Raw genomic sequence first — 18,361 nt, 5'->3', positions numbered from 1 at the left:
TAATCCTGAAAGCACATCAGAGGCAGGTAATGCCCACTGATGTCACTGCAGAAGCTTTTTATTCATGCTTATGTTTATTTCAATATAATGTTTGTTTCAAATTACAAATTCAATATTACAAATATTATATTTATTTCATTGTTGGACCGTGAAGTGTGTAACAATTGACTTTCCAAATACTTCATTGTTTTTAAAACTCTCTTTGGAATATCTGGGTGGACTGTACATTATATAAATAATGAAGTTTGTGTCACATATAGATAGAGTGGTTAAAAATATGTTTGGCACACTTCATTGTTCGATGCTTTGAGTATAGGAGTTGGGAAGTCACGTTGAGATTGTACAGAACATTGGTGAGGCCTCTTTTGGAAAACTGTGTCAAATTCTGGTAGCCCAGTTATAGTCAGGATATTATTAAACTGGAGAGGGTTCAGGAAAGAGTTACCAGGATGTTGTCAGGTATAGAAGGTTTGAGTTGTAAAGAAATTTTCACTGGAGCATAAAAGGATGAGAGGCGACCTTATAGAAGTTTACAAAATAATAAGGTGTATAGATGTGAGTTGTATTTTCCCTAGGAAGGGGGATTTCAAGACCAGGGGATATATTTTTAAGGTGAGAGGAGAGAAATTTAAAAGAAGACCTGAAGGGCAAATGTTTTACACAGGGGTGGTTCATGTGTGGAATGATCTTCCTGAGGAAGGGGTGGATGTGGGCACCATTAAGTTTAAAAGACATTTGGATAAGGGTACATGAATAGGAAAGGTTTGAAGGGATATGAGCCAGGAGCAAACAGGTGGGACTAGTTCTGTTTGGGATTATGTTTGGCATGGACTGGTTGGACCGAAGGGTTTGTATGATTCTATGACTTTGTCTTTCTTAGAATGTTGGGAACCTTCATGAGAAAGGGGCAATAATTAAAGCCTGTACCGAACAATTAATGAATTACAAAAATACTAATCACGTACAGGTGGACCCAAAGTGCAGCTTTGATTGCAATTGAACAAGCCTACAATACAGGTTGTTATTTTAAAGAAAAGACACCATTTACGGAGAGCAGAGCAAATGAAGAAGTATTTTGTCAGGCTTTAAATGAAAAGCAGAATTCAAACAACATTTTCTGGGTCAGGATGGGTTGTGTTTAATGAGTATTTTGTCCCAAGGTGGCTGTCATTTCAAAATGTTGGCTGCTCCTTGGTTCAGAGCTGAAAAATGTGTTGCTGGAAAAGTGCAGCAGGTCAGGCAGCATCAAAGGAGCAGGAGAATCGACGTTTCGGGGATAAACCCTTCTTCAGGAATGAGAAGGTTGTGCAAAGCAGGCTAAGATAAAAGGTAGGGAGGAGGGACTTGGGGGAGGGGTGTTGGGAATACGATAGGTGGAAGGAGGTTAAGGTGAGGGTGATAGGCCTGAGTGGGGCAGAGAGGTTGGGAGGAAGATTGCAGGTCAAGAAGGCGGTGCTGACTCTGAGGGTTGGGACTGAGACAAGGTGGGGGGAGGGGAAATGAGGAAGCTGGAGAAATCAGCATTCATCCCTTGTGGTTGGATGGTTCCTAGGCGGAAGATGAGGCGCTCTTCCTCCAGGCATCGTGTTGACATGGTCTGGTGATGGAGAAGGCCAAGGATCTGCGTGTCCTTGGCGGCGTGGGAGGGGGAGTTAAAATGTTCAGCCACGGGTTGGTTGGGTTGGTTGGTGCGGGTGTCCCAGAGGTGTTCTCTGAAACGTTCCTCAAGTAGGCAGCCTGTCTCCCCAATGTATAGGAGGCCACATCGGGTGCAGCGGATGCAGTAAATGATGTGTGTGGAGGTGCAGGTGAATTTCTGATGGATATGGAAGGATCCCTTGGGGCCTAGGAGGGAAGTGAGGGGGGAGGTGTGGGCGCAAGTTTTACATTTCTTGCGGTTGCAGGGGAAGGTGCCGGGAGTGGAGGTTGGGTTGGTGGGGGGTGTGGATCTGACAAGGGAGTCACAGAGGGAGTGGTTTTTACAGAACGCTGATGGGGGTGGCAAGGGAAATATATCCTTGGTGATGGGATCTGTTTGCTGTTTTGAGGTGGCGGAAATGACGAAGGATGATACGATGTATCTGGAGATTGGTGGGGAGGTAGGTGAGGACCAGTGGGGTTCTGTCCTGGTGGCGATTGGAATGGCGGTGTTCAAGGGCAGAGGAGCAGGAAGTGGAGGAGATGCGGTGGAGAGCATCGTCGATCACGTCTGGGGGGAAATTGCGGTCTTTGAAGAAGGAGGCCATCTGGGTTGTTCGGTATTGGAATTGGTCCTCCTGTGAGCAGATGCAGCAAAGGCGAAGGAATTGGGAATATGGGATGGCGTTTTTACAGGGGGCAGGGTGGGAGGAAGTGTAATCTAGGTAGTTGTGGGAGTCAGTCGGTTTATAGTAAACATCTGTGTTGAGTCAGTCGTCCGAGATAGAAATGGAGACGTCTAGGAAGGGGAGGGAGGAGTCTTCGACGGTCCAGGTAAATTTGAGGTCGAGGTGGAAGGTGTTAGTAAAGTGGATGAACTGTTCAACCACCTCGTGGGAACACGAGGTAGCGCCGAGACAGTCATCGATGTAGCGGAGGAAAAGGTGGGGGGCTGGTGCCAGTTGCAGAAGATGGACTGTTCCACATATCTAACGAAGAGGCAGGCATAGCTGGGGCCCAGGCGGGTGCCCATGGCTACTCCTTTCGTTTGGAGGAAGTGGGAGGGTTGGAAAGAGAAGTTGTTCAAAGTGAGGACTAGTTCAGTCAGTCGAAGGAGGGTGTCAGTGGAAGGGTACTGGCTGGTTCAGCGGGAAAGGAAGATGCGGAGGGCTTTGAGGCCTTCATGATGGGGGATGGAGGTGTATAGGGACTGGATGTTCATGGTGAAGATAAGGCATTGGGGGCTGGGGAAGTGAAAATCGTGGAGGAAGTGGAAGGCGTGGGGAGTGTCCCGAACGTTGGTGGGGAGTTCTTGGACTAAGGGGGACAGGACCGTGTCAAGGTATGCAGAAATGAATTTGGTGGGGCAGGAGCAGGCTGAGACGATGGGTCGGCTGGGGCAGTCAGGTTTGTGGACTTTGGGCAAGAGGTAGAAACTGGCGGTGCGGGGTTGTGGGACTATAAGGTTGGAGGCGGTGGATGGAAATCCCCTGAGGTGATGAGGTTATGGATGGTCTTGGAGATAATGGTTTGGTGGTGGGGTCATGGTCAAGGGGGCAGTAGGAGGAGGTGTCCTCTGGCATTTAGCCTCAGCAATATAAAGATCAGTGTACCAAACTACCACCATGCCTCCCTTGTCTGCCGGTTTGATAGTGAGGTTGGGGTTGGAGCGGAGGGAGTGGAGGGCTGCACGTCACCATCAAACCGACATCATTCCGCTACATCGATTTCCTCTGCTACATCGATGACTGTATCGGCATTACCTCATTCTCCCATGAGGAGGTTGAACAGATATGTGTTAGTAAAGTTCATCCACTTTACTAACACCTTCCACCCCGACCATCTAAGACTCCTCCCTCCCCTTCCTAGACCTCTCCATTTCTATCTCGGGCAACCGTCTCAACACGGACGTTTACTATAAACCGACTGACTCCCACAGCTACCTAGATTACACCTCCTCCCACCCTGCCCCCTGTAAAAATGCCATCCCATATTCCCAATACCTTCACCTTCGCTGCATCTGCTCCCAGGAGGACCAGTTCCAATACCGAACAACCCAGATGGCCTCCTTCAAAGACCGCAATTTCTCAACCGCATCTTGAACCCCGCCCCTCCAATCGTCACCAGGACAGAACCCCACTGGTCCTCACCTACCACCCCACCAACCTCCGTATATGGCGTTTCATCCGCCGTCATTTCCGCCAACTCCAAACGGACCACACTACCAGGGATATATTTCCCTCCCCTCCCCTATCAGCGTTCTGGAAAAACCACTCCCTTTGCGACTCCGTTGTCAGATCCACACTCCCCACCAACCCAAACTCCACTCCCGGCACCTTCCCCTGCAACCGCAAGAAATGCAAAACTTGCGCCCACACCTCCCCCCTCACTTCCATCCAAGGCCCCAAGGGATCCTTCCATCTCCGTCACAAATTCACCTGCACCTCCACACACATCATTTACTGCATCCGCTGCACCCGATATGGCCTCCTCTATATTGGGGAGACAGGCTGCCTACTTGCGGAACGTTTCAGAGAACACCTCTGAGACACCCGCACCACCCAACCCAACCGCTCCGTGGCTGAACATTTTAACTCCCCCTCCCACTCCGCCAAGGACATGCAGATCCTTGGCCTCCTCCATCACCAGACCATGTCAACACGATGCCTGGAGGAAGAGCGCCTCATCTTCCACCTAGGAACCCTCCAACCACAAGGGATGAATGCAGATTTCTCCAGCTTTCTCATTTCCCCTCCCCCCAACCTTGTCTCAGTCCCAACCCTCAGACTCAGCACCACCTTCTTGACCTGCAATCTTCTTCCCGACCTCTCCGCCCCCACCCCCTCTCCGGCCTATCACCCTCACCTTAACCTCCTTCCACCTATCATATTCCCAGCGCCCCTCCCCCAAGTCCCTCCTCCCTACCTTTTAACTTAGCCTGCTTGGCACGCCCTCCTCATTCCTAAAGAAGGGCTTATGCCCGAAACGTCGATTCTCCTGCTCTTTTGATGCTGCCTGACCTGCTGCGCTTTTCCAGCAACACATTTTTCAGCTCTGATCTCCAGCATCTGCAGTCCTCACTTTCTCCTGCTCCTTGGTTCAGAACATCACCAGCTCTGTCTCTGCTTTCTCTGTCACTAGGTGTCAGTTATGAAGAGTGAGGAAACCAAAGTACGTCAGGAAGATGTCAGCAAACTGCTTTACGACATGCAGCTGATGCGAGGTCACCAGGAGAGCATGGACTGTCGACTGAAAGACATGAAACAGTCAGTATCGCTCCTAAGGTTGGCTTTGTAATGTATTGGCTAGATTGCCGCATCATGGAGTCAAACCTGGTTCAATCCAGTTGCTGGGCAAAGTGGGTGGTAAACATTGTGCTGGGTTCAAGTCTTATTGTATCTCCCTGCCAAACATAATGTGGGATGCGTCTGAGAAATCCTCATTTGATCCCAAGTGGATATGATTTCACTCTGGAAGTCCACCTGAATCTGACAATTATTTGCTAATTCACTGGCTTAATGTCAAATGCCACTGGGGACTGGCCCTCTGAGGTCTGACTTAAGATACAATATGTGGACAATAGGGTGGGAACTGTTCCTGCTAGCAAACATTGTGTCAGAAGTGTTTGGTGTGACAATGAAGGGAAAAGCAGTAAAATCCTTTTTTGTGTGCAACATGTACGTATCCTCACCTGATTACTCCCAAAATAAACATTGGGAACTTTTGGAAGTGAACCGGAGCAGGCATTGGGTGTTGAAAAAGAGCTGGGTGTTGCACCCAGTGTAGCGGTCATGATGCTATTCTGCTGTTGCAATGGCTGACAGTAGATGCTCTCTTTGAGAATCTCCTTATTCAGCTTGAGCTGTTTTACCACTGGCAGCTCTTTAACACTCTCTTTGTCTTCAGTCAGAATGAAGTGCTATGGCGGGAGGTTGTCTCTCTTCGACAGAAACATATGCAGCAGCAGAAGGTGATTAACAAGGTGAGTGATCCTGTTCAATTTCTCAATGCTGTTGCTTTCTCTGCTATATAAAGGCTTGGGAAAATTAGTCAGGCACTTGCTCCTACATCTTTGAGAATCCGTCTCCAAAAACCAGACAGGAACGGGATACAGAGGCTTGAATCTTCTGTTTTATCGGATGCCTTGTTCAAAAGGGGCTGGGGATACCTATGTTGACTCTTCTTCCAATCAGGCAGATTGGAGAGTAGCAATGGCCTTCCCTCTAGAGGTCAAGTGCCAGGTGCACAGGTCCTGCTCAGTGAGGCAGCTCTTGGACCTGGCAGTACCAACACAAGGATAACCAAGATGGTGAGACTGATGTGCCAGGGTGGTGAGGACTTCATGGGGAAAGCCAGACAGGAGGTCTTGGAAGTTACTCTCTGCTGACTGAGGAAGGTGGTGGTATTTTGCAAAGTCCCTATCTTTCTGAATTAAGTTATTGCATCCAGGACTGATGCCCCCCAGCACAGTCTTTCCCTGAACTTATATCCCAGCTGTGCCCCTTTGGAACAGCATATGTATTTTGTGTGTGCATCGGTGGTTCTGTCACTTAACGGTATGAAGATTTTTAACGCTTTGTGTTTGTGCCCCTGTTTTTGTAGCACCTTACCAATTTAACAAGTGAGTAAAACCATCTTTTATTAAAGATCAGGCTGAGAAAACTGGGTGATACGCCATCATTACCAATCAGGTCATTCGTAGCTGGTATGGGGGGGCCTGGTTAAGTAGAAGCTTCCCACCAGAAATCCTTACCCCTCATGATATGAGTCCACAACTTCACCTTTAATGCTGGCAGAGGCCTGGGAAATCTGCCTGTAATTTTACCTGGAAAATTATTTATGCTGTACAGTGATGTCAAAGGTTATGCCTGTGCTTGCAAACGCAGGCAGCTGAGACTGTTTGTTTGAAGGGTAATTGAATAATTAGTAAGACGTGACAGAGGTTGTTTGAGAGAGATTATCAAGACCGAGAGATGACTGGATTTGTCTCTGGTAGATGTGTAGTTGCAGAGTGGATGGTTGGTTTGCTATGCAGAGTAATGCCAACAATGAGTTCAATTCCCACACCAACTGAAGTCACCATGAAGGACTGGGTCTGTGTGGGATGCTCTTCGGAGGGTCCATGTGAAAGTGATGGGCCAAATGGCCTGTTTCAACACTGCAGGGATGCTTTGAATCTCCTTCTCACCCTTTCCCCTCACCTGAGGTATGGCGACCCTCTGGTTAAACAACCAGCAGTCATCTTGCTCACTTTCCAATGAGATAGCAGCCCTGTGCTCCACTGAGACAATGGTAACGTTACCTTTATTTTTAGTTGCAGGGGAAATGTGATTGAGGATGGCATTTGGCAAAGTGGTTAGCACTGCTGCCTCACAGCGGCAGGGGCCTGGGTTCAATTCCACCCTGGGGCTGTCTATGTGGAGTTTGCACATTCTCTCTGAGTCTGTTTGGGGTTCCTCTGGGTGCTCGGGTTTCGTCCACAGTCCAAAGATGTGCAGGTTAGGTAGATTGGCCATGCTAAATTGCCCCACAGTGTCAAGGATGTGTAGTTGAGGTTGGGGTGCTGGATCTGCGTGGGATGCTCTTCGTAGGGTCAGTGCAGTCTTAATAGGTACGGGTCCTTGAGGTGTGTGGTTTAGGGGAAGAGGGGTGACTAAAGAACTAACCAAAAGAGACACATGGTGGTTTTGGAAGGAAAGGTAACTGCAGTGTTGGTTAAGCGTACGTGGTTGGAGGCAGAATTTGTCCGGTTGACCTCCCCGTGCCCTGCTGATTAACCTGAGCTCATGAAAATGTGGCGTTGTGACCTGCCCTCTCATGATCTGCTGACTCACCGTGCTAACACCTGCCTCTGATCTCTGTTAACAGCTGATTCAGTTCCTGCTCAGCCAGCTCCAATCGAACCACAACACAATCGGGCTGAAGAGAAAGCTGTAAGTATTGAGAGCAGCAGCAGAGTGTGACTGATTCCCATTCACTGGACCCACAGGCTTGCTTCTGAATAATCAGGTGACCTGTTACCATGTGAACACTGAGTGAATAGATTCAGAACGCTGAGTAAGAGCTGATGACCCAATTCATTCAGCTCTGGCTGCTGTGGTGAGCAGATATCAGTGTGTTATACAATAAACCCTGCTAACTCAGCCTCTGTTGTTTCAGGGACTTGGGGCTGAGGTTAAGAGGAACTTTTGTTTCCTATTGAATTCCGGCCAGAGTATTGGGAGGAGGAAGGCAGTGTGTACTGAAATTCAGAAACTGAATGCTGCAGGCTCATCAATTTACTTCAGTTGTGTTTTGGAGCAGTGATGTTTGAGATTAGATCAACAATTAAAATGCCAGAGCCCAACGCTGAGAAGCCTGGGGCTAAATGTTCTGGCAGGAATGTAAGCTAGGAGGGACGAATGGAAGGGGTTTAAAGTGCCAGCTGGTGTGCGAACACCCTGATACCTTTCCCAGCTTCAGCCCTTAACCCCCATGTCCTAACCCCCATCCTCAACCCTGTTCCCATTCCAAACCCAGTAGCCAATGTTTCAGGCAGGCCTGGGGGCCTTCCCTCATTTCCCTGGGCTTGGATACGAGGCCGCCGTGTTGAGGGATTCTCTCTCCTCCATCCCTGCAACCCCAAACCAGTCCCTCCCCACACAGAGTTGAGACTGCTGCCAGAGCCACTCCTTATTTAAAAAGGACGGTGAGACTCAATGTCTGTGATGGAGCATTCTGCCAGTTACTTCCCTTCCCCTGCAGCATGATGCAAAGCTGTTTGACCATAAAGCTTCAAGAGGATCTGAAACCACACTCCCACCACCCCCACCCCCCACTCCCTAGCCAATTAGATGAAGAGTCTGTCTCCATGCCAGTTAAAGGGGTAGATCTGTGAAAATCCCAAAGAGTGATTCTTTGCCCCAGGAACCGCCACAGGACTCTGACGTGGTTCCAACTCCTGCTTCTCGCTCCCAGAGGAGAGGAGCGGCGAGTGAGTTACAAATACTCACCGAGACCCATGACCTTTCCATCTAGCAAACTCCTCCATTCCCCTCGGAATATCCTGGCACATCCTGTCTGCAGCAATCTGTCAGGGACGTGCAAAAGATAATGCAAAATGCAGCCATCTCCCTTCATGGATGTAGAGGAGTAGGAATTTTGTGATAATTGAAATGATGTAGAGGAGCCAGTGATGCACTAGGGTGGACGAAGTTAAGCATCACACAACACCAGGTTATAATCCAACAGGTTTATTTGGAAGTACTGCTCTGAGCTGCACTCCGAAAGCTAGAGCTTCCACATAAACCTGATGGACTGTAACCCGGTGCTGTGAGATGTTTAACTTTGATAATTGAAAGCAATAGAAGGTAGCAAACAATCACAAGAATGCACTTTAATATTGATACTCCACTGATGGTAATCGATTATACAAGCTTTATTCCGGCTGCATCTGAAATCACCAGATGGGAACACCGCACATGTTCCCTGAAAAGGTGGATAAGGAATCGAGGATGCGGTGAGGGAACGTGAAGTCTGCATTCAGGAGGACTGGAGTCATCTGTGATAGTGCAGGTTTATTGTGTCCATGAGGGATCTGGATGAGTTCAGCTGCTCTATCTGGCCCACAGTGAACCTTTTGTTAGTAAAGGAGAGCTCACTTACCTGGATAACCCCAGCCATAGATCCTGGCTGCCACTGGCTGTTGCTGACCAGTTTGAAAATATACTAGGTGTGATTCGGCACCATTTACGCACCCTGTTGCTGGCATGTCTTTGCTGTGAAATTATGTCCCCTTTCCTTTGGAGCATACAGCCTCCCCACACCGTGACCATCCTGTGTTCTCTATATTCCCCTCAGTCTGGCCTTTTGTGTATCACCACTTTTAATCCCTGCACTATTTATGGCCCTTCAGCTATTTGAGTGCTAAACTCTGGAATTCCCATCTGAAACCTTTCTCATCTTTGCATTCCTGATCCTGTCCTGACCACTCTCTATGTAGTTAAGTGTTGATGATCTTCCAATGAAGAGGCTTAGGCTGTTTTAAGACATAAAAGTGTTACATGAATGCAATAGAGCAGGCAGGCGTCCAGTGTAAACCCTGCTCCCATTGCTGTCAGTTGACTGGTTGGGTTAAAATTAACCCCAACATATTATGCAACAGATTTGTAATAAAAATGTGACAGACCATATCATGTTCATCGGTGTAGTATTTCCTGATTATTTTTGAAAACTTGTTTAAAGTATGAATAATTATATTATTGTAATGACTTATTCTTTCTTTCTTAATCTCATACAGACTGGATCAGTTAGGGCTATTTTTTTCACTGGAGTTTAGAAGGAAGAGGGGGAATCTCATAGAAATATACAAAATTCTCAAGACTAGACAAGTTAAACATAGGAAGGGTGTTCCTGATGACCAGGGGTTATAGTTTAAGGATGAACGCTAGGCCATCTACATCTGAGATGAGGAAACGTTCCTTCACACAGAGTGGTAAACCTGTGAAATTCTCTGCCTCAGAAAGCATTGGAGGCCAAAACATTGAATGTTTTCAAGAAGGAGTTTGATGTTGTTCTTGGACCTAAAAGGAAGCAAAGGTTATGGGAATAAAGCAGAAACAGAATGCTGAGCTGGATGGTTAACCGTAATCACTTTCACTAACGAAGCAGGCTTGAAGGGCTGAATGGTCTATTCTGTTCCTATTTCCTGTTTCTGTGTAAACACCATTTATGTTTAATAGATAATCAGTACATAATACTAAGGACAGACTCTTGTGGCATAGTGGTAGTGTCCCTACCTCTGGTAACACTGATTTCAGAAAGTTCACATCCTAACTGCTCCAGTGGTGTGAACAAACTGATTGATTAAGAATTTATCTTTAACGAGGATGTAAAACTAATTTACTTTTAATCTTTTATCATATTTTGATATACAGAAGCAGCATGAAACTTATTGCTAGTGCTAAACTGCCATCTGGTATTATGCATCTCTCTAGACGCACCCTTCTTCCCACCTACCAGAATCCTGGAATAGTGCATGCTGGATATTGTAGTTTCACAATAACAGACATCTTCCATAGTGCAGCTATGTCTCTATCCACAGAAGCTGGAAAGCTACAGGTGAAATTTTCACCATTGCTCCCAACTCTGTGTGGTGGAATTAGCTCACATCAGGGAAACCTTGCACATTACTAACAGTTCATTTTTAAAAATTCTGTTTTATGGGATGTGAGCCCAACTTTTCTTGAGTTGCTGGTGAAGAGCTACCTTCTTGAACTTCTATGTTGCAATAGTGTTGCCAGTGGGATTGCTATTAGTAGTTCAACAATTGGTTTTAAGGCTTTTGGTTGTGTAGGTTGTTGAAACTCTCTTGTCCTGATTCCTTTTGACAGTAGCTGACTGTCAGCACTCAGAGTAAGGGAGAGACTTTTCCCTTTGCTTTACCTGTTGTGCAGGGGTATTTACTAGGAGCTGAGACCCTCCTAACACAAGAGTCCACACATCAGGGATGTCAGAACCGACACACACAGGCCCCTATTGAAATTCACTTTTAACCTGCTCCCTTTGTATTCTTGAAAAGGAGAGTAAATACAAATAATTCTTTCACCCAGACTGCTGTTGTTAATCTTCATTTTAAGTATGGCAGACTACTAAGAGATTATAAATTCAATTTATAAGCATTTTCTTTCTCACTTCATCAAGTTTGACATACAGAGTGCCACTCTCCAGGCAGCCACTGAATTTATATCTGCAGTCAACTTTTGATTGTGTTCTTCATTTTAAAAAAAAATCCATGTTGTATTTAAAGTTCACTATGACCATAGATGACAGAGGTTTTGATGGTTATAACAACTGCCCAATCCTAACTGCCTTTGGCAGGCTGTAGCTGTCAGGGTTCTGCAAGAATCCTAACTTGGGCCTCAAATGTTTCCAATCTGTATCAATGACTTGGATAAGGGGACTGAGTGCAATGTTATTCAAATCTACTCATAATTCAGTGGGTAGGTGGCAAAGTATCAAGGAGAACACTAAGATGCTACAAAAAGAGATAAGTTAAATGAATGTTAAGATGACAGATGGAACATAATGGGAAATGTGATATTTACAACTTTGGTAGGAAAAATCGAAAAGTAGAAGAGTAAAAGTAGACTGGAAATTGTTGGTGATCACAATTCTATCTACATGAAACACTTAAAATGTAACATGTTGATGTAACAACCATTTATAGTCATACAGCAAGAAAACAGACCCTTCAGTTCAACGTGTCCATGCTGACCAGATATCCTGAATTACTCTAGTTCCGTTTTCCAGCTGTTGGCCCATAGCCCTCTGAACCTTTCCTAATCATATACCCATCCAGGTACCTTTTAAATGCTGCAATTGTACCAGCCTCCTCCACTTCCTCTGGCAGCTCATTCCATACTCACGGCGCCCTCTGCGTGAAAACGTTGCTCCTTAGGTCTCTGTTTATATCTTTCCCCTCCCCCTAAAACAATGCCCTCTAGTTTTGGACTCCCCCCACCCTGGGGAAAAGGCCTTGTCCATTTATCCTATCCATGCCCCTCATGATTTTATAAACCTCTATAAGGTCACCCCTCGACTTCGATGCTCCAGGGAAAACAGCCTCAGCTTATTCAGCGTCTTCCTATAGCTCAAACCCTCTAAACCTGGCAATATCCTTGTAAATCTTTTTTGAACTCCTTCCTATAGTAGGGAGACCAGAATTGCATGCAGTATTCCAAAAGTGGCCTAACAATGTCCTGTAAATGACCTCCCAACTCCTATACTCAGTGCTCTGACCAATAAAGGAAAGCTTACTAAACGCCTTCTTCACTACCTTATCTACTTGTGACTCCATTTTCAAGGAACTATGAGGTTCCTGTGTCTTGGTAACGTAAACTTGAACTTAAGTTGCTAGCTTGGTAATGTAAAGTAGTTTGTGCTTTATTGACTCTAACTATGTTGGGCATTTTGGAAAAGTGATACTTTGTGTGATGATGCACTGAAGCCACACTTGAGCATTACAGGACCCAACATATATTATTTGTAAAAGTATAGGTTGTACCTTGACAACTTGTACTGCAGCTATTGCCTCATCTAGTGATTTTGCTATGCTGTTTGGATAACTAATTATGAATTTGGATTTTGCGCAAGTATGTGTTATGTAATTTAAGCGTGCTAAAGTGGCAACCTTCTCCCATTTAACATAGCCCTCCACATAAACAATATCACCTGCTTGTGCAGCTATTCAGATAAGTACCAATTTGATACTCCCTAGCAGTCCAAAACCATGGGTTTGATCAATTTTACTGTTCTTCTAATAGGCCTCTGATGTTGGATGATGGTAGTTCTGCTCCTCCTGTGTCTAAATACGTTCGACATCTATCAATAGAACCTCTTCAGGACACCTATTTCATTCAGTCGGTAAGTGAAGTGTGGCTGGAGTCAAGGCAACAGCATTACAAAGTCTGCTTGGTAACATCCTGTTCATCTGAGTGTGGAGGTTCTGTTTAATCTGGCCAAAGGGGTTCTTTGAAAAGGACAATGATAACACACTGTGATGCATATGTCCCTGATATACCTGTACATCTCTGAGACTTGTATTATACAACAATTGAAATTTCTCTCTGTCCCATGTCTCTTTTCTCCTGAAAGTGTTTATTCGTGCTGGAATTAAAAGTTATTACCTCACCCAGGTTTCTATTCTTCTTGTGTGACCTTAGATAATGAGGAACTCTGTGTGTGCTACAACACATCTAAACCCGATTATATTCTTAGTTGCATGGATGCACTTTCACTTTATGGCGGCCTTCAGTTCCCCTTCTCAATAATGTTCGGTCATGCCTGAGGCTCTGGTTATTTTGGTGATAGCAGTTTTAGCAATATTGATGGATGGATATATGAATAGGAAGGGTCTGGAGGGATATGGGCCTGGTCTGGCAAGTGGAACTAGATTAGATTGGGATACCTGGTCAGCATGGACGAGTTGGGCTGAAGGGATTGTTTCTGTGCTGCACATCTCTATGACTCTATAATGTCGTACTTGTACTAATATTGTTACATTGGTCACTCTGCTTACTCCCAGCCGTCCACAGAAGCTGCCTCCTGTTCCAATACCTACACCAATAGTCCTCTTCCTGCTGGTCCAATTATTTCTGATGTCACAGAGCTGCCCCCAACCAGCTCTGCAACCATTGCATCTGGCACAGAGCAGCAAAGGTGAGTCAGTGGAAATATGCACTCAAGAACACACCATTGGCGCTGCTTTGTAATTTCTGTGAATGGAAATAGGCACCTCAGCTCAGATTGGTCATTTGGTTGCCGACGTAAAATATAGACACTGCAGCAGCAGGGAAAAGCTCATAAACACACTCCAACTGAGTTCCACACTTGCTGGAGGATGATGAAAATTGGGAAGAAGAATATCCCTTTCCTCTTCACATAATGAAAGCCCTGTCTGAGAATTAGGGACTGGATTTGGCTCAGTAGTAGCACTGTTGCCTTGGAGCCATTACACAATGGGAATTCACAGCTTTGAGTGTTAGTTGGTGGTTAGTTCAGGCCTCACTCCAGAAAGTGGACCACAATCTAGACAATCAATACCAAGGGAGTGCTGCACTGTGCATGGCCCTCTTTCAAATTAGGCATTATCTACCATCAGCTAAAAGTTATTGGTACCATGATGTTAATTTCCAGAAGAACTAGGAGGTGACCTTAATATCCAGCCAATATTTATCCCTCATACAAAGCTTAAAATAGATTATCTGATCATTTTTACATTGCTGCTTTGGGGAACTTGCTGTGTGCAAATGGGCTACCACATTTTCTTGTTCTATGTTCTAACTTGCAACAGTGATTACATAGATTGTAAAGCACCTACAGACATCCTGTGGTCAGGAAAGATGCTACATAAATGCAAGTCTTTCTTATTAAAAAACAGTGTCTGCAGTAACAAACTGTTAGTGATCGCTGCTCCAGGGAATATTATGCTAAGAGAAAGTGAGGTCTGCAGATGCTGGAAATCTGAGCTGAAAATGTGTTGCTGGAAAAGCGCAGCAGGTCAGGCAGCGTCCAAGGAGCAGGAGATTCGACGTTTCGGGCATAAGCCCTACCTTTTATCTTAGCCTACTGGACACACTTTCCTCATTCCTGAAGAAGGGTTTATGCCCGAAATGTCGAATCTCCTGTTCCTTAGACGCTGCCTGACCTGCTGCACTTTTCCAGCAACACATTTTCAGCTCCAATATTATCCAAAGTGCTGGTTAAAAACTGACAAAGTTCTAGAAGATTCTCATTAGTTCTATCCTGAGCTTTACTAATGCAACAAAGTAAGGGAGTTGTTGTAATATTGATTTGTTTGTGTTTTTAATAGCATACTGAAAGATTTCGAACTCTGTGTGAAGTTGAACAGACCATGCAGACAGTGGGAAGGGGAGGGTTACATGTGACCTGTGGTCTAAATGCTACAGTGCTTTTTTACTAAAAATCATTTAAAAAATTAAATTATGTTCCTACATCTGCCTTTTTGCATCTTCAACTTCATGCATTGTTTTCAATGCAAAGATACAATCTATGATGGATTGTATTTGGGGTCCAATTAGCTCCTGCACAGATATATATTTAAAGGAATCTAGATACAGCATATCATACCAAAAGGAACAAGCTATTTAGCTCCTTGAGCCTGTTCTGCCCTTTATTTAAATTTTAGCTGATCTGAAGCCATCTCTGTGTGGCTCAAGATGTCATTTCAGGTGGCTAAGAGGGGAGTTATCCGCCGTTTACGGGCAGGGAGCCCTGCTGACTGCTATCCTGGATTCACGGTAATGCCCTGTGTGTGAGATGGTATTGGCAATCTTGGTGCCAGTGCAGATCCTGGCACATCCACTATCTCTCTACCTACCAATATCAGGGAACAAAACCCCTGCCTCCTGGCTTTGCCATATAAGCTCCAAGCCCTGGCCAATGCAGCATACATTTTTGGAGCAGCACGGTGGCTCAGTGATTAGCACTGCTGCCTCCCAGCGCAAGGAATCCAGGTTCGATTCCAGCCTCGAGAGACTGTCTGTGTGGAGTTTGCACATTCTCCCCGTGTCTGCATGGGTTTCCTCTGGGTGCTCCGGTTTCCTCCTACAGTCCAAAGATGTGCAGTTCAGGTGAATTGGCCATACTAAATTGCCCGTAGTGTTCAGGGATATGTAGGTTAGGTGCGTTAGTCAGGGGTAAATGTAGAGTATTAGGGTAAGGGAATGGGTTTGCATGGGATATCCTTCAAAGCATCGGTGCGGAGTTGTTGGGCTGAAGGGCCTGTTTCCACATTGTAGGGATTCTATGAAACTCCAGCTGAATCTTCTGAAATAGAATTAAAGTTTCTGCTTATTATATCACAATGACATTTGTCATGTGACACTATAATGATGGGGTAATAGTTCCTCTAGAACTGCTATTTGCTATTGATGGTCCTTAAGCTGATTTCTGTGTTGCTGATTAAATAAGGGATCCTGAACTCAACTTTTCCAATGTCTCGATATGTAGGGAGAAATGCCTGATGGTGATTAAGGAGGAGCCAACCAGTCCAGGGGTTGGAGTCCAGGTCCAAGCAGACACTGTGGTTTCGGAGAACCCATGTAGTGCATGTCTGGAGCCTCCAGTTTTACCAGTGTCTGTTGTGGAGTCTGTTTTGGAGGGCAGGCCCACTTGCAACACAGTGCAGCACCTGGATAAGAGAGGAAGGATGGCTGCTTTAGACAGGTGAGGCTTCGCTCAGTGGTTGAGATTTTGAATGGCAATGGACAGAGTGAAACGTTGTCCTTTTGCCAGCATTTCACTACAGGAATTAACATATATTGTAAAGTTACAACAGAAAAGGTGCCCCCTTCATAAGACCCAAAAAACAGGAATAGGACCCCAATGATAACATCATTGCTGATTTAAGACTTGAATTCATCTTTCCTCCCCAACCCCTTGAATCCCCTAGATTGAAAAATGTATCTATTTGTCTTATATCCTGGAATAATAGTTGAACATCCACATGAGCGTGCCCATCTGTTGTTATTCAAATTTAACAGCCTTATTTCGGACTGAATTACCTCACTTTCAAACCTCATGTTAAATTCCATCATATTGTGATTACTCATCCCTAAAGATTATTTTACAAACAAGATTATTAATTAATCCTATTTAATTACTAAATACAACATCTAAAATAGCATGTCCTCGATGTAAAACCATACCTAATACACTCTCAAGATTCATCCTCCACAGCTTGAGTGCTCAGTTGGTTTGAAATCACCATGGTAACTGTATTGCACATATTATAAGCTTCTCATCTCCTGACTAATACCACGCCCCACATGACCACTACTATGTGGTGGCTTGTAAGTGATGCCAATCCAATGTCTGCTGTCCCTTCATGTTTCTTCTTCCCACCCAATTAGATTTCACACATTGTTCTTCCAAGCTAAGATCCGTTCATAACAAGGTTGAGAAACATAGCTGCAAGGTGACCAGGACTGAGGACCGAATATTCAAGGATACTCAATGTTCATTAGGGCAGGCAAGAAGGAGAAGGAGGTGGGACTGTGCTGATAATAAAGGATAAGATTAGTATATTAGTGTGGGAGGATTTCAGATTGGAAAAATAATGTGTAATCTAATCAGGCGGGAATAAGAAACACAAAGGGACAGCAAACATTGGATTGGAGTCACTTACAGGCCACCACATGGTAGTGGTCATGTGGGGTGTATGTCAATCAGGAGATGAGAAGCTTATAGCATGTGCAACACAATTACCATGGTGATTTCAAACCAACTGAGCACTGGAACTCTGGAGGATGAATTTCGGGAGTGTATTAGGTATGGTTTTACATCAAAGACATGCTATTTTAGGTGTTGTATTAAGTAATTAAATAGGACTAATTAATAATCTTGTTTGCAAAATAACCTTTAGGGATGAGTAACCACAATATGATGGAATTTTACACGATGCTTGAAAGTGAGGTATTTCAGTCTGAAACAAGAGTGTTAAATTTGAATAACATGGCTAACAAAAGATGTTTAGGATTGTATGAGATGAAAAGTCCTATAAAATTGCTATTAACAAAAGGATTGAAAGGTTTATAGACATCAAAAGGAGACTAAGAAACTGATGAGAAAGGGAAAACAGAATATGAAGTGATGCAATCTCACAAAAACAGATTATAAAAGCTTCTTTTGGTTCGTAAAAAGGAAATGTTTGGTAAGGTCTAAGTCCATTAAAGAGAGAATCAGGATAATTTATATTGGGAGTATAGGGAAGTAGTAGAGAAGCTAAATGCTTATGTTATATCTATTTTCATAGGGCAAGATATCAGAAATCTCCCTAAACTGGAGATCCATGGCAGGGTGAATGAGGAATTGGAGGGAATTAGCATTAGAAGAAGATTTTACTGAAGAAATTATATGGACTGAGAGCCAATCAATCCCCTGGACCAGATGATCTACCTCCTAATGTGTTGGAGGAGGTGATGATAGAGGTAGATGAGAGGGGTAGAGATAGTCAATGCACTGGTGATTATCTTCCAAGGATCAGTATTTCAGTGCAAGCTATTCACAATATATATCAATGATTTGGAGTTGGGGATCAAATGCAATCTTTCCAAATCTGCAGAATTAACAAAACTAAGTGGGAATGTGTGTTGTGAGGAAGATGTAAAGTGAAGAAAATGACCGGCTTAGGATTTGAACACAGTTAATGGAATATAATGTG

At 44.8% G+C, this 18,361-nt stretch overlaps 1 protein-coding gene across 5 annotated transcripts in view; it reads left to right on the top strand.

Annotated features, from left to right (window-relative positions):
* hsf4 (heat shock transcription factor 4) overlaps positions 1–18,361 on the top strand; it is a 64,507-nt gene that overhangs the window by 34,730 nt on the left and 11,416 nt on the right. For 3 of the 5 annotated variants that reach the window (XM_060837799.1, XM_060837797.1, XM_060837800.1), the window contains 6 exons: positions 4,780–4,922; positions 5,545–5,620; positions 7,507–7,571; positions 12,942–13,041; positions 13,703–13,836; positions 16,150–16,365. In XM_060837799.1, coding sequence (XP_060693782.1) covers positions 4,780–4,922; positions 5,545–5,620; positions 7,507–7,571; positions 12,942–13,041; positions 13,703–13,836; positions 16,150–16,365 — 734 coding nt within the window. The remainder of the gene's footprint in view (positions 1–4,779; positions 4,923–5,544; positions 5,621–7,506; positions 7,572–12,941; positions 13,042–13,702; positions 13,837–16,149; positions 16,366–18,361) is intronic. The other 2 variants (XM_060837798.1, XM_060837801.1) reach the window with 2 other exon arrangements.

The sequence above is a fragment of the Hemiscyllium ocellatum genome, chromosome 17 (genome assembly GCF_020745735.1).
Source record: "Hemiscyllium ocellatum isolate sHemOce1 chromosome 17, sHemOce1.pat.X.cur, whole genome shotgun sequence".
NCBI lineage: Eukaryota > Metazoa > Chordata > Chondrichthyes > Orectolobiformes > Hemiscylliidae > Hemiscyllium > Hemiscyllium ocellatum.
The sequence above is the reverse complement of the archived record's forward strand: the minus strand, read 5'-3'. Positions and strand labels throughout refer to the sequence as shown.